Source organism: Pagrus major, chromosome 17 (genome assembly GCF_040436345.1).
Source record: "Pagrus major chromosome 17, Pma_NU_1.0".
NCBI classification, from domain to species: domain Eukaryota; kingdom Metazoa; phylum Chordata; class Actinopteri; order Spariformes; family Sparidae; genus Pagrus; species Pagrus major.
The window spans coordinates 17,336,496-17,349,375 of NC_133231.1; the positions used below are offsets into that span (position 1 = coordinate 17,336,496).

Consider the following 12,880-nt stretch of genomic DNA (forward strand, 5'->3'; position numbering starts at 1 on the left):
AACACGACATCTTGTAAAATGGTTTTTAATTTACTTCTTTTTTTTTTTACTCTTCTTCCCCTCTGAGATGACTGGCTTTAGAAATGGTATCGTACTCCCCCTCTTGTTGCTCTCCTGTATGTGGGCTGATATGTCACTATGCAGGCATCTGTTGGCTTCTATGGAAGGGCAGGACGCACAGTACAAACCTAGCAACGGGTCCCCCATACTCTTAACTCTCCCATAATCTGGCTTTTGGATTCACTCACGCTCAGTGGAACAGTGGGATTTAGACTTGTACCAAAACCTCAAAGACATATAAAGAGACAAAACCAGTTTTAAGAGAACTTGTATAAAGTGGCAGACTGTAAATTTCCACCGTTCATCACATGGGGTTTCCCCTCTCGTCTCGCTGCTTTTTTTTCTAAAAACACTGGGAAGGACGCAGTCTTTTCTACCCCAGCATGATGACATTTGACAACAGGTAACAGCAAAAACAACAGCCATTTCATACATTTCATTATCATGTTAGAGTACACCATTTCAAATCCTTTTTTTTTTGTTCCTCTTATTTCCTGGGATCACAACTCAGAGGTGTTACGGCAAATACCGTGCCTTTAAAAGGTATCCAGCCCGCTTTGACTTTTAATGTTTTACGGTTTTACAGCAAGTGGAGGTAATCAGAATTTCAGACACTAAACAACACAAAAAAAGACTCAGATTTTTCCAGATTGGTCTTGGGAACAAAATAAACAAAATTCTTGATTGCATAAGTATCCATGTCCTTTGAGACAATACTTAATAGAGGCACATTTGGCGACAGTTACAGCCTTCAGTCTCCTTCAACAGGCATGTAACAACTTTACACATTTGGACGCTTCAGTCAAGCTACTCATACTTTGAGTGAATAGCAATTATCAAGACATGACAAATTCTGGATTGGATGTTTTCAAGCCATTCCTTTGTAGATTTGGCTCTTTGTGAAATATACGTCTATAGTTGTACATTTTCACCAGCATTTTGTTGTATTTTGCTGCATCAGTTTAAATTCTACCGCCACAAGCCGTCCTAGGCCTGCTGCAGAAAAGCATCCACACAGCATGATGCTGCCACCACCAGGCTTCATGGTGGGGATGGTGTGTTTTTAGGCCAACACTAAAACACGCAGAATTTATTTTGAAGGCTAAAATCTCAGTCATCATTTGAGTATTTTCTATTAATTTTGACGAAAGAAACCTAATTACATCAAATGTGATTCAGTGTTGTAAAACAGTAACACATAAAAAAAGGTGCAACGGGGGATACTTTCTATAAGCACTGTGAGACATCATAATCTAGAACCATTTAGTACCAGGGAGAGAAGGGGTGCATCTCAATAGGCTGGAGTAGCTATGTCTCTTTATCTTCTGTCTCAAGTCTCAAGGTTTGAAATTATGTTTCCCCTACCAAGTATTTCAAAATATTTTTCTATTCCTTCAGAAGTGTGTGTGGAGAAGATACGGAGAAAAAGCTACTTCAAACAGGCATATTGTTATAACTTGTGCTATACAAATGAATTAGACTAGAGTTGGTCATATTGAGATGCAGCCATGAGGTCGGTGAGACTAAAGAAGCGTCTCCTACCAGACAGGCTGAACTGGACTACCCACAGGTAAGAACCGTACGACTGGAGTGAGGGAACTGCTCTGGGGTTGATTTTTTTTCCTACAAAAAGCCGGGTGATGAAAGAGAAAGGAATAAAATAAAGAAAACTCTGCATTTAATTTAGACCGACAATGAGACTCCCATGTAGCACAAACATATTTACAAGCTCCAAAAAATAAAAGTAAAAACACGTCTCTTGATGTCCTAATGCCCCTAACCCCTGCCCACACGCTTTTTCTTCTTTACCCCACTTCCGTTTGATCCAAAATAAAAACTGTACGTGAAAGAGTTATGAAAATATAGGTTATTCCAACATGGTTGTGTCGTGGACTGTACTCCTTCTCCTGTTCTTCTTTTTCTCCTCCTCCTTCCTCTTCACCGTCTCTCTCTCTTCAGTAAGGGTGTTGGGTGTTGCTGTTCTGTCCCGCTGGCCTGTCCCAACCCTAACCCCCTCCCTGACCCCGGGGCGTGGCATTGAGTCACAGGATCACTGGAAGGCTGTTGAGGTCACAGCTCGTCGCGGTCCCGTCTGAGGATGGTGTAGCGAGTCTCGCTGGGCGCCAGCTTCTGGAATGAGCTTCCTGGAGGGCTGCTGGCCACCTCTCCTCCCGTCTCCTCCTGTGAGCAAAATTCAAAAAGTCAAGTCTCGCATGACAAAGCAAATACCACTTTTAAGGACTCTGTAAAGTATGCTGATGCTGACCTGTCCAGGCGTGCTGTCTGTGGGATCAGGACCATGGTGAAACTCTCTGTGTAACTTTCCGGAATGAAGGTCGAGCACAAACTGTCTCAGCTTGCCAGGAAAACTGGAAAAAACACAAAAACACACATTGGACTTCATGGAAGAACAGTTTTTGATTCTTAACCAAAATCCCTACTTTTTTGTGAGGCTTGTAACCATTTCAGCCTGCTGGGTTCCACCTATTCACGAGTCGGTGCATGTGCATAAAATGCAATCATTAACATAATCGCCCTAAATTGCTTTACACGACTACCTGTTCAGCTGTTTGAAGTCTCATTCACAAAAATGTGAAGAAGAAAAAAATATTCACACCACTGAGCTTCATGTCGTGCTGTTGGAAACCAGTCAGTAGTTGTATTAGTGGACCTGAAACTATTAGAAAATATTAATAGTGCAGCTGTCAATGCCTTCCCCAGAGCAGCATCGTACTGTACAAAAAATAAAGAGGAAATGGTATGACATGCTAAATGGTATGCATTTTTGCATTGAATTGCTTTCTTCTTTAGTGGACAAAGGTCTTTACAATTTAGCCTCTCATTCACCAACTCACATAGCAATGTTGGTGGAGCTGCCATGAAACGCACTGGCCAACCTGCCTGCCAGGAGCAGCTTGGACAGAAATATCTTGTGTTGTTGATAACTTTCCTAGACGACTACTGAGTTGTAATGCAAAAATATGCCTAAAAATTAAGAAAATCTCATAGGGAAAGAAATGTTCTCATGATGACGATGTGGTCTGAACAGATTTTAATTTAACATTAATTATTTAAGTTATTTTTAGGTCAGTAGATGACTATCTGTACTAGGGCTAGACCGATTAGGCAGCTTATCAGGGCTGATATCCAGCATTTTCCCGATTATCGTATCTGTGTTTTTTTTAGGTCAGACTGCCGATAACCTAAATGAATTTAAAATGTATTACTTGACTCTGATGCAGCATCCTCCCTCTATCTGTAGTCACCACTCTGTGGTTTAACATCACAAGTAATAGCCTCTCAACACTAGGCTTGGGCAATATCAAAAATTATATTTCACAATATCCTCTTGCCCAAATATTACAACAGACCATATTATCGGCACTTGTCCGCTTGGCCTCTGAGGTGAGACTGCAAATTTGTGTTATTGCCCTGTGAAGTGAACACCATGAAGCCTCATTCAAATCCCTTGCTCATCATTTTCTCCCGCTTTAAACCTGAAATATTGTCAAATTGGTGAGCTGGCATTCTTCTGAGAAACTAAGTACTCCATGCCTGCATGTTAAATCGCTCCGAGCATGCCGCCACATCAGGCCAGTCAACCTGTAGTAACGCTGCCGCGACAGCTCTGCATGCTTTTTCTTTTCAAAATAAAAGCCCGAAGATGCCCTAACAGCTGTTCGATATTCAATATTGTGAAAAATATTCGTATAATGGCAAATATTGTGATATTCGATCATATCTAATATCGGCCCAAGTCTAATCAACACTAAATCATCTGAGCCTGCAAAGTAACTACTAACTTAAGTTATCAAACAAATGGAGTGGAAGTTTAAAGTAACAAAAATTGGAAATACACCAATTAAGTACCTCAAAATTGTACAGTACTTGAGTTAACTGTTCCCCATCACTATTAATTCATAATTTTGACACACGATTTTCATTTTTAATAGACAGTGTCTCCTGGATTAATGATAATAGGTGACAGTCTAGACCACTCATGAATTTCTTTTGTACTAAGAGAAAATTCTAAATTCAAATATAATAGTGAACCCAACAAATTCTTTTAAATAACTCATACGTGGCACTTCAGAGCCTGTGTGTTAGTACGAGTGCTTCTTTCATGAGGCCCATTAACTGTGTGTTTGACAAAGGCATTCCTACACACAAAGTTCAGCAATAAAGACAGACCTGCTTGAACTACAGAGCAGGTCCGAGTTGATATGAGACAAAACAGCTCGTGGCAGCAGCAGAGGACATTATTCCCTGCGGACGTGTCATGAAGCAGCATTAATCCATATCAGCGCTGTCCTGTGAAGTGTGCTTATTAACGACAGGTCATGAGCTGTTGTCATATCACACAGGCGGAGCTGTTCCCCAGTCGCAGCTAACCCCGTGTGTCAGAGCAGCATGCAGACACACACGCACACACGCAAACACACATATATATATAACATACACTGCACTAATGTAATTACAAGCTGTGTGCCACATGCAGTGGTGATGTGATGTAATTAGGTTGTGGAGGGCTGGTCAGTCCTCGGGGCTTCTGTCTATCTGATCAGACTCTGATTGGGAGGCTGGGGGAGGCAGAGTGGTGGGGGACAGAATAAATAAGATTAAATTAAATTAGACTGGATTAGTTTAGCACTTATTGCACGTGCCAAATCATGTCACATTAGCTCCGGTGTCCTGGCCCATTCATAAAGGACAGATTTTAGGAGGTGTGACATTTCTCTGCTGTTGAGTGCACAGTGGATTATGGCGTGTGTGTATGTTTGTGTGTGTGTAATGAAATTAACTTTATTTAAGGAGATTTTGTAATGAACAATTTCAGTGATCAAAAATGTCCAAAAGAATGCTGATCTGACATGTGGATGATTCATGTGTTAATTACAGACGCATTTGTGGGGAGTTTTCATTAATATTAGGCCGTTTCTTTCTACATGAAACAATTACCAGCCCATTTTTTGTCTATTTTATTTTTAGAATTAAAGGAAGATGCACACGTGGTGGTATTACAAAAGAAATAAAATATATAATGCAGTGTCAGATTGATAGTATCGTGCATCTAATTTTAACTAAACTAAATAATTTTTAGAGTGAAAGGCGGTACTTACTTGAGGTCTTTGAAGTCAGGAAACACATACATGTGTCTGAAAGAGTCTATAGCGATGACGGGACAGTCAGCAGGAGTTTTCTGGATATGGAGGAGAGGATGGCGGAACTTCTCGCAGTCTGCGTGCAGGAAGTTTATAGAACCTGAGGAGAACATATAAATGTCATGAACATTATTTCTGTAAACAGGGCTGTTTCACTCAAGAGTGACTGAAACGCACATTCCTGAAAGGTACAAAACAGTGTTGTCACAATGCTGAATATCTGACTTCGATACAATACCTTGGAAAATATAACTGGGGGCATAAAATTTTAGATTTTTCTAAAAGGTAAATATAACAAAGCTTGTATATTGTGTGTTAAGAACATCAGCATCTAAGTTAATCTATTTAGGAGGAGACTGGGCTATCTAAACACTACAGCGATGCATGTGTGAACTCACTGTTGGAGAGGAGAATGAAAAAAGCAACTGGTACAGGTGTATTGATACTGTGAACAATGTCACACACTCACCTTTCTCGCCAATGAGCTGGCGAGCTACTTCATGTTGGAACTTCTCTAAGCTCTCTCCGTCTTCTTTAACATGAAACAAGATGAGGAAAGGGATTCCTTCTTCAGTCAGCTCCTGGAAAACACGCACACACAAACACACACAGAAAGCGTCAAAGACAGATGGACTACCCACAGGCACCATAAATACCCTCCAGGCTGGCTTGTGTGTAAATATCCATGTGTGAATCTACATTTGTCGCAAAAATTCAAGGAAGATGTCGAACTTCTCAACATCAACGAAACCAAGGAGCTGATTGTTGTTGTTTTTTTTAAAAAAAAAGGGGGCAAAGACACACACTCTTGTGTACTTGGGTGGAGCTGAGGTGGAGCAGGACAAGAGTTTTAGGTTCCTGGGAATCAACATCAAAGAGAACCTGTCACGGTCATCACACATATCCACACAAGTAAAGAAATCTTGGCATTATTGCAACAGAAAGCATCCTGCCTTGGAACATCGCAGACTAGCATGATGTGATGAGCACGTCAGGACAGGAAGACTCTGCAGTGGGTGATTAAAACCACCCAGAACATCATTGGATTCTAACAATTCTAGCAGGCATACCCAGCCTGCCACAGCCTGTTTTCCCCTGCTGCCGTCTGGCAAGTGATAAAGAAGTACCCACTGCCGTACCACCAGACTACAGGGCAGCTTCTTGCCTCAGGCTGTGAGACTCCTTATCTCATCCTCAACACTCTCTACACTCTTATGTAATTTTTGTTTTGTGAGTGGCATAAGAGGACTAGAACAAGCATTTTGTTATACAACAAAGATTGTTATGATGCTGACAACACTCAATAGAAAAAGCAGGTAACAAACCTCTCCATTTTCAAAGGTGATCTCCCTGACCAGAGGCACACACTTGTCCTGGGCCCAGGCGTAGGTCAGGTCAAAGTTGTTGAGTGAGCCGAGGTAGACCATATCAGGGGCGCTCTCCCCCATAGGCTTGTAGATTACATTGTCACCACTGAAGCGCTCAGGCTCAGATACAGCACTGTGACAGTAAAGCAGTTAAAAAAAAGTTTAAGTTACACAGAAATTGAAGAATGACTAAAAAACTAAGCCACTGATATCAACTCTACACCACATGTGGGCTTCATTTGAAGGATTATGGAAAATGGAGTCTCACCCAAATGCAGCCATGAAAGTGCAGTCGTCTCGAAGGATGTTGGCAACCTTTTCATACGTGTGGTAGTTATCGGAGTCCTTTGTTTCAAAGTAACCTATGATGTTTCTCTTGCTCCTCTGTTGAATAAGAAAACAAAAAAAAGTTGAGAGAATGACACAATTTTATTTACAATAACAGGAAATTTGTAATGTTTTATAGACACTGTGTGCGTGTGTGTTTGCCACTCACATCAACAGCATTAACCTCCTCCAATGAGTGTATCTCTTTCACAGGGTCGACCTGCTGCTGGCGGATGAAGTCGGCGATGGCCGCCACCGACCTTTGACCTCTGTACTCCCTCTTCATCATCATCCCATTGCGGAACAACTTCAATGTCGGATACTTGGTGATGCGGTACCTCTGGGCTATGTCCGCTACGCAGAGGCAGAGGAGAAGTTAAGTAAAGATGGACAAATCAATTGATGAAGAGGAAGAGGCAGAGTAAAAACACATGGGGATGGGTGGATGAGGAGCAGAGCAGTGACAGAGACGGCGGTTAAACCTGAAAACACTGCCTTCAGTCAGCTCTGAGCTCTGATCTCCCACATGAAAGCTGCCCCCCGCCAAGAGTAAATATTCTCTCTGCACACACTGAATGAGTGTGTGTGTGTGTGTGCGTGCATGTGGCAGGTGTCAATCTCCCTGTGGGGTGTCTCTAAGCCTCCCGTCTTCACAGGAAGCAGCAGTTTTGTCATTAGTCTTCAAACAGTTTGCAGGTCATCAATAATTCTCTTTAATTTGCTTTATCTCAAAAGGCTGAGGCGGGCGGTTTATGTGTCTGTGCTTTGGTGTGCTGGGCATCTATGTGTACATATGTGCATCAAATATAGTACACAGCAGAGTGTGTGTGCCTTTTTAGCTGCCAGTATATAGAATGAGGGTGTTGTAGCATTACATCACCATAAAAACAACCACCCCATACACAAATACTACTACACTAATACTGAAATGTAATTAATAAACATTTTCCAAGTTTCAGCTTTAAAATTACAGAAAGTACTTTTTGTGTGTGTGATTTTTACATCAGTATGAAATTAAATACTTTTAGCTGTTGATCAAATTAATTTATAACATGGTTTTGGTGTCTTGTGATGGGCTTTTCTCATTATTTTCAATTTTTTATCTGGATGTTCTGCACTTTTCTTGTCATTGTTAAAAAAAAAAAAAAAAAAAAGGTAAGTAATACTCACAGTGTTGGTCACAGTCGACACGGGCAAACACCACCTGCTTGGTATTAGGGAACTCCTCCCGCACTATGTTAGATGCCTCCTCAAAAATTGGATGGAGCATCTGACTGAACCTGCACCTGTATGGGGGGTTGGTTGGAGTGAGTGGTGTGAGGTCAAAAGGATTTCCATAATTTGTGGGTAAATTAAATAGATTTTTCTTTCAACCACAGGATTACATTTAGCAGTATATGACTATGTTGTTGAATGATTTTTGCCTATCACAGTTCCATCATCCATCCATTAATTAGACCGGCTTAGAAACATATGAGATTAAAAACAGACGCACTATGTAAAAATCCTTTAAAAATAAATCAACAAAATCTCTTCTGCGGATGAAAGCAATCTAATTATACTTATTGCACCATGTGCCATTCATAGGAAATGTCTGCATCATGAGCAAAATCCAATTTAAATATCCTTGAGATATTATACAGAGGTCCAGTGACTGTAGGACAGAAACAACGCACTTACCAGTCTGCGTAAAAATTCACTAATGCCACCCCAGCATTATCTGCAATTCAACAGACACACAAACAGAGAATTAATATATATGACTCTATATATAACCAAATACACTCATCAATGTATGTTTTGATAGTAGAGTTAATTAATTAGGCTTATTAATCATAAAACCCCTCAGTTTTTAGTCACTGAAGGGAAATACAAAACAAGAAAGCACTTACTGATGAAATCACACTAAATGATTATTTGGTGAAAAGGTAAGCCAAAGGCCAGTGACTATCAGTGATGTGGGAAACAATTTTAAGATAACAGTATGGAACACTACTATTAATAACTTTCTCTCCAGGTTATCCAAACATTTTAGTTACCACATCTGCTGAATATTGGAAAATATGTGGAAGGGGTGTTGGAAAATCTGAGAGGACAGCTATGGGTGTGGCAAATATGATGACATGTGTTGGATGGAATCCAGGAAAGCTACAATTTTCCTCTCCTACTCACAGGTCAGATCCACACCTACAACTAATTACTTAATGGGCTGTCCTCTTCCTTGGGCACCATATTTCACTGAAATTTATCAAGTGATTTTTGTGATATTCTGCTAAGACAACAAAGATGGTCTTTAAAATCATTTTAAACACAACTTATTAAAAATAGTAGACAATGTTGAACTGACTGAGTATTAAGGAAAAGATTGACATTTTGGGAACTATGCTTATTAGCTTTCTAGCCAAGAATCAGATGAGAGAGACATGCCGTTTCCCTGTTTCCAGTCTTCATGCCAAGCTAAGCCAACCAGCTGTTGGTTGTAGCTTCATGAGAGTGGTATTGATCTTCTCACCTAACTCTCAGCGGGCAAGTGAATTAGCGCATTTCCCAAAATGTCAGACTATTCCTATAAGAAACTTTGAGAGTAAAGTGTGATGCCTTACTTAGGACATCATCGATGTTGGCTGAGTCCAGACTGGTGATTTCTGCTTGTCCAGGAGTAGAGAGGCCCATCACCTACAGACACACAGGGGAAAAGAGATACATCAGCAATTACAACATAAAAACACTATGTGGGGTAGGGGAGGAAAGATTCTGAAGATTTGACTAAGATAAGAAGAGCTGTTATTGACGCCCAGAGACAAAATTCAGTATCAAAAAGACTGAGTGAACCAACAGGTCTGTCAATACACTGTAATCAAGGATATCTATAGACTGAGTCAACTGAATACAAGCACCCAAAGTGTTAAGGACAGACCATAGTACCAAACTCCTGCCTTAGCACACATAACACACTATGGTATTGCTTCATGCAATCCTATCAATGTATACAATAATAAAAAATGTATGCAATGTTTAACATTTCTAGCTGTATGCAATTATGATGTCATTGAGGAGATTAGCCATGGCGTCCTTTGAACAAGCAACTTTCTCCAACTCCTACGGTGGACGCCCAATGTGTCCCAGGAAACCTGAGAGGTGTCATCTCTCCAGTGATTCCCGGATCAGTTGTTCCTGGTACCGGCCTAAATATACAGTAAACAATGCCACCTTTGGCTTGTCCATCCATCCATGCAGAACAAGATGCAAATTATGCTCTCATGATTCCATGTACAAATAATAACTCCTTGTAGCCTGGTTCCTTGTGTGCATGTAAATGTAGACTGCATAAAGGTTCACATGTGGAGACGATGGCGTGCGTTACAAAATAGCAAATTAGCAAATAATTGTATCTTGTTGTGTACATCTTTACTGGACACCTGATGAAGATCTATGCCATGGCTGATCAAAGATTGATGTTTTATCCCCTTAATATTTCCTGTATCTCCTGTATGTCCTGAGCTCCTGAAGAGTGTTTTTTTTAATGATATCTGTACCTTTTTCCTTTAACAAAGAACTTAAACACAGTATTTTTTTTAACTCTGCAAGGTGTGGAAAGACTTGGAACAGTGCATCAGCAGCTATTTCATACTGTGTCGCGCCTAAATGTCTCCAAAGGGTATCCAAACTACATCAGCCATCATTTGTCAATGAGTCAGCAGCACTTAATATGAGCTCCACCTAGATCATTTATCTCTTCACCAAATACTAGAGCATGAGCTAAGGCCAAAGGTTTCATTCTGGTGCCATGTTCTGTATTTGAGTTGTCTTTCAGTTTCTTTCTATGCAACATACCACAAATAATCATAGTCTTAAGAAATTCTCAGTTGCATGTTGATGATGTAATCAAAAATGACTGAATACACACTTTAATCACTGTATGACCCTAAATCCACAATCCATCACCTCTATGGTAAATGTAAAAGAGCATATAATCCCTGCTCACATCATAGTAAAAACATCTTCATCATCAAATATCTCTGACATAACATTAGCTGTTGCCTGGGACAGTATTTTAAGTTAGGAAAATAAACTCCTGCAGCCATCTAGTTTTCTTTCGTGCAACTTCCTGGTAGCACTCAAAAAAGAGAAACCTTGTAATTATGATGCACCAACTGGGGATTCCTGAAATCCAGCTCTGATCGCAACACTGTCTAAAACAATCCTGTATGAAAGAGATCGGCACGGAGAAAATTTAAGGGCTGTGCTGACTTAAGCTCCTCTTTGAACAGGATATGTCACATTCATCCTCCCTGAGGCTGTGACAAAATCAGATAGCACTACCGGTTCTAAGAAAAATAAAACCCACAAGAAAAGTAAAACAGCCAGAGTTCACACTGCTTTAGGCTTTAGGCTTTACTACACATAATGTAACTGAACTTTTGCTCACACACAAACCAACAGTCAGTAGTTAAAAAGTCCATTAGTTCAGTGTTGTTAACGTTTCCTGATATGAAATCCGCACTCTCACTTCCTATTGCTTCTATTACTGACTGATCTGAATCATCACAATTTTTAGGAGCCCAGGGTGATGTTCTGAAATTGCTTCTTTTATATAAACAATAGCCCCAAACCAAATGACATTCAATGTAAAATGATATAAGACATAGAAAGGCTGAGAATCCTCACATTTGAAAGGCTGGGACTGGTGAATGTTTAGGATTTAAGCATGACAAATGACTAGAATATTTTTCTTGAATCCCTTTGAAAGTTGAACTATCTCAACATTTACATTAAAAAACAGTCGCTGTGCTTTTATGCCATATAAGATGGCACAGCTGCACACTGATATTAAACGCCACCGTTGCTGTAATAAGACCAGTGATAACACTGCTCTTCAGCTCTTAGACAAGTTTTAAGTTTTCATATCAGGCCCAAACTCCCACAACAGCAGAACTACTGCGCTTTGCCCAGTTCCGGGTTGTCAGCCAATAAGAATGAGCCACAACAGAGGAATTCACCAACCGGCGAGCATCATTCAGAGACACATACAGACACACGAAGAGTCCGACAAATAAACCCATGAATCCGTAAAATAACAAGAAATAAGCTTGATCAAACACAACAGACAAATCCATTTAATAAACAAAATGCTTAAAATAGCCATGCTAACAGTTATTCTCTCACTGTTGTCATTAAGTAGTAGTTAGCACCCAATGCTAGCTGGATGCTTTACCCCTCAACAAAGTTATCATGAGTCCAACTTTAGCTCATTATCACATTTTGGAATAAACAGCCAGGTCTGCGAGTAACACCTCGATTAGATAAAATGGATTATGGTTAGTTACAACACCACAGCTAACGTTACTCAACACTACCGGCTAAGTTGACATTGCAGCTGGATAACTTGATTACTTATGGGAGTCGTTCGATGAAACCCAGTCAAAGGGCCTCCTCAATGAACCTGCTAAATAACTACACTTTTAGCAGCGAGTGAACTGGCTCGCTAGTCACCTTAAAAAGCCACTTTAAAAGCCACGTCTCATGTGAGCAGTTAGCTAGCAGCTAACTATCCAGCAGCAGGCTGCCCAACGTTACTTAGCTAACGCTAGCTTGTAGCTAAAAGCTGTTGGTGCATATTCCAAGCGGAGATACAAACGCTTACCAGCAGTATAACCGTGACGAAGCGGATGTCGAGACGGGGAGATATTGCTAACAGTTTCATTGTACAGTATAGTTATTGGAGGTGGTGGTGTTGAGTCTTCCCAGTCTGTCTCGACGCCGCTCTTTACTGCAGCAGGAAGTCGACGGCGAACCAACCTCACTGTGACCACGGAAACGTGAGCGACACTTCCTGGTATTCGCGTGGCTTCATGGGTAATGTCGTTTTCCGGATCCCAAAACGGCTGACCGCGTCGACGAGGAGAACTCTAATCATGGCGATTTATTACTTTACAACAGTAACGGGAGTTGTAGTGTTTTGTC

At 40.7% G+C, this 12,880-nt stretch overlaps 1 protein-coding gene across 1 annotated transcript; it reads right to left on the reverse strand.

Moving 5' to 3' along the window:
• Nucleotides 1–9: 9 nt before the first annotated feature.
• On the reverse strand, nt 10–12,723 carry erp44 (endoplasmic reticulum protein 44). Its single transcript, XM_073484841.1, has 11 exons — nt 12,561–12,723; nt 9,520–9,592; nt 8,597–8,636; nt 8,087–8,202; nt 7,086–7,270; nt 6,858–6,973; nt 6,548–6,722; nt 5,692–5,803; nt 5,181–5,322; nt 2,327–2,429; nt 10–2,241 (listed from the first exon to the last, which is right to left on the reverse strand). The coding sequence occupies exons 1-11, from the start codon at nt 12,618–12,620 to the stop codon at nt 2,131–2,133; spliced, it is 1,233 nt and encodes a 410-aa protein (XP_073340942.1). The 5' UTR covers nt 12,621–12,723; the 3' UTR covers nt 10–2,130.
• Between the last annotated feature and the right edge of the window lie 157 nt (nt 12,724–12,880).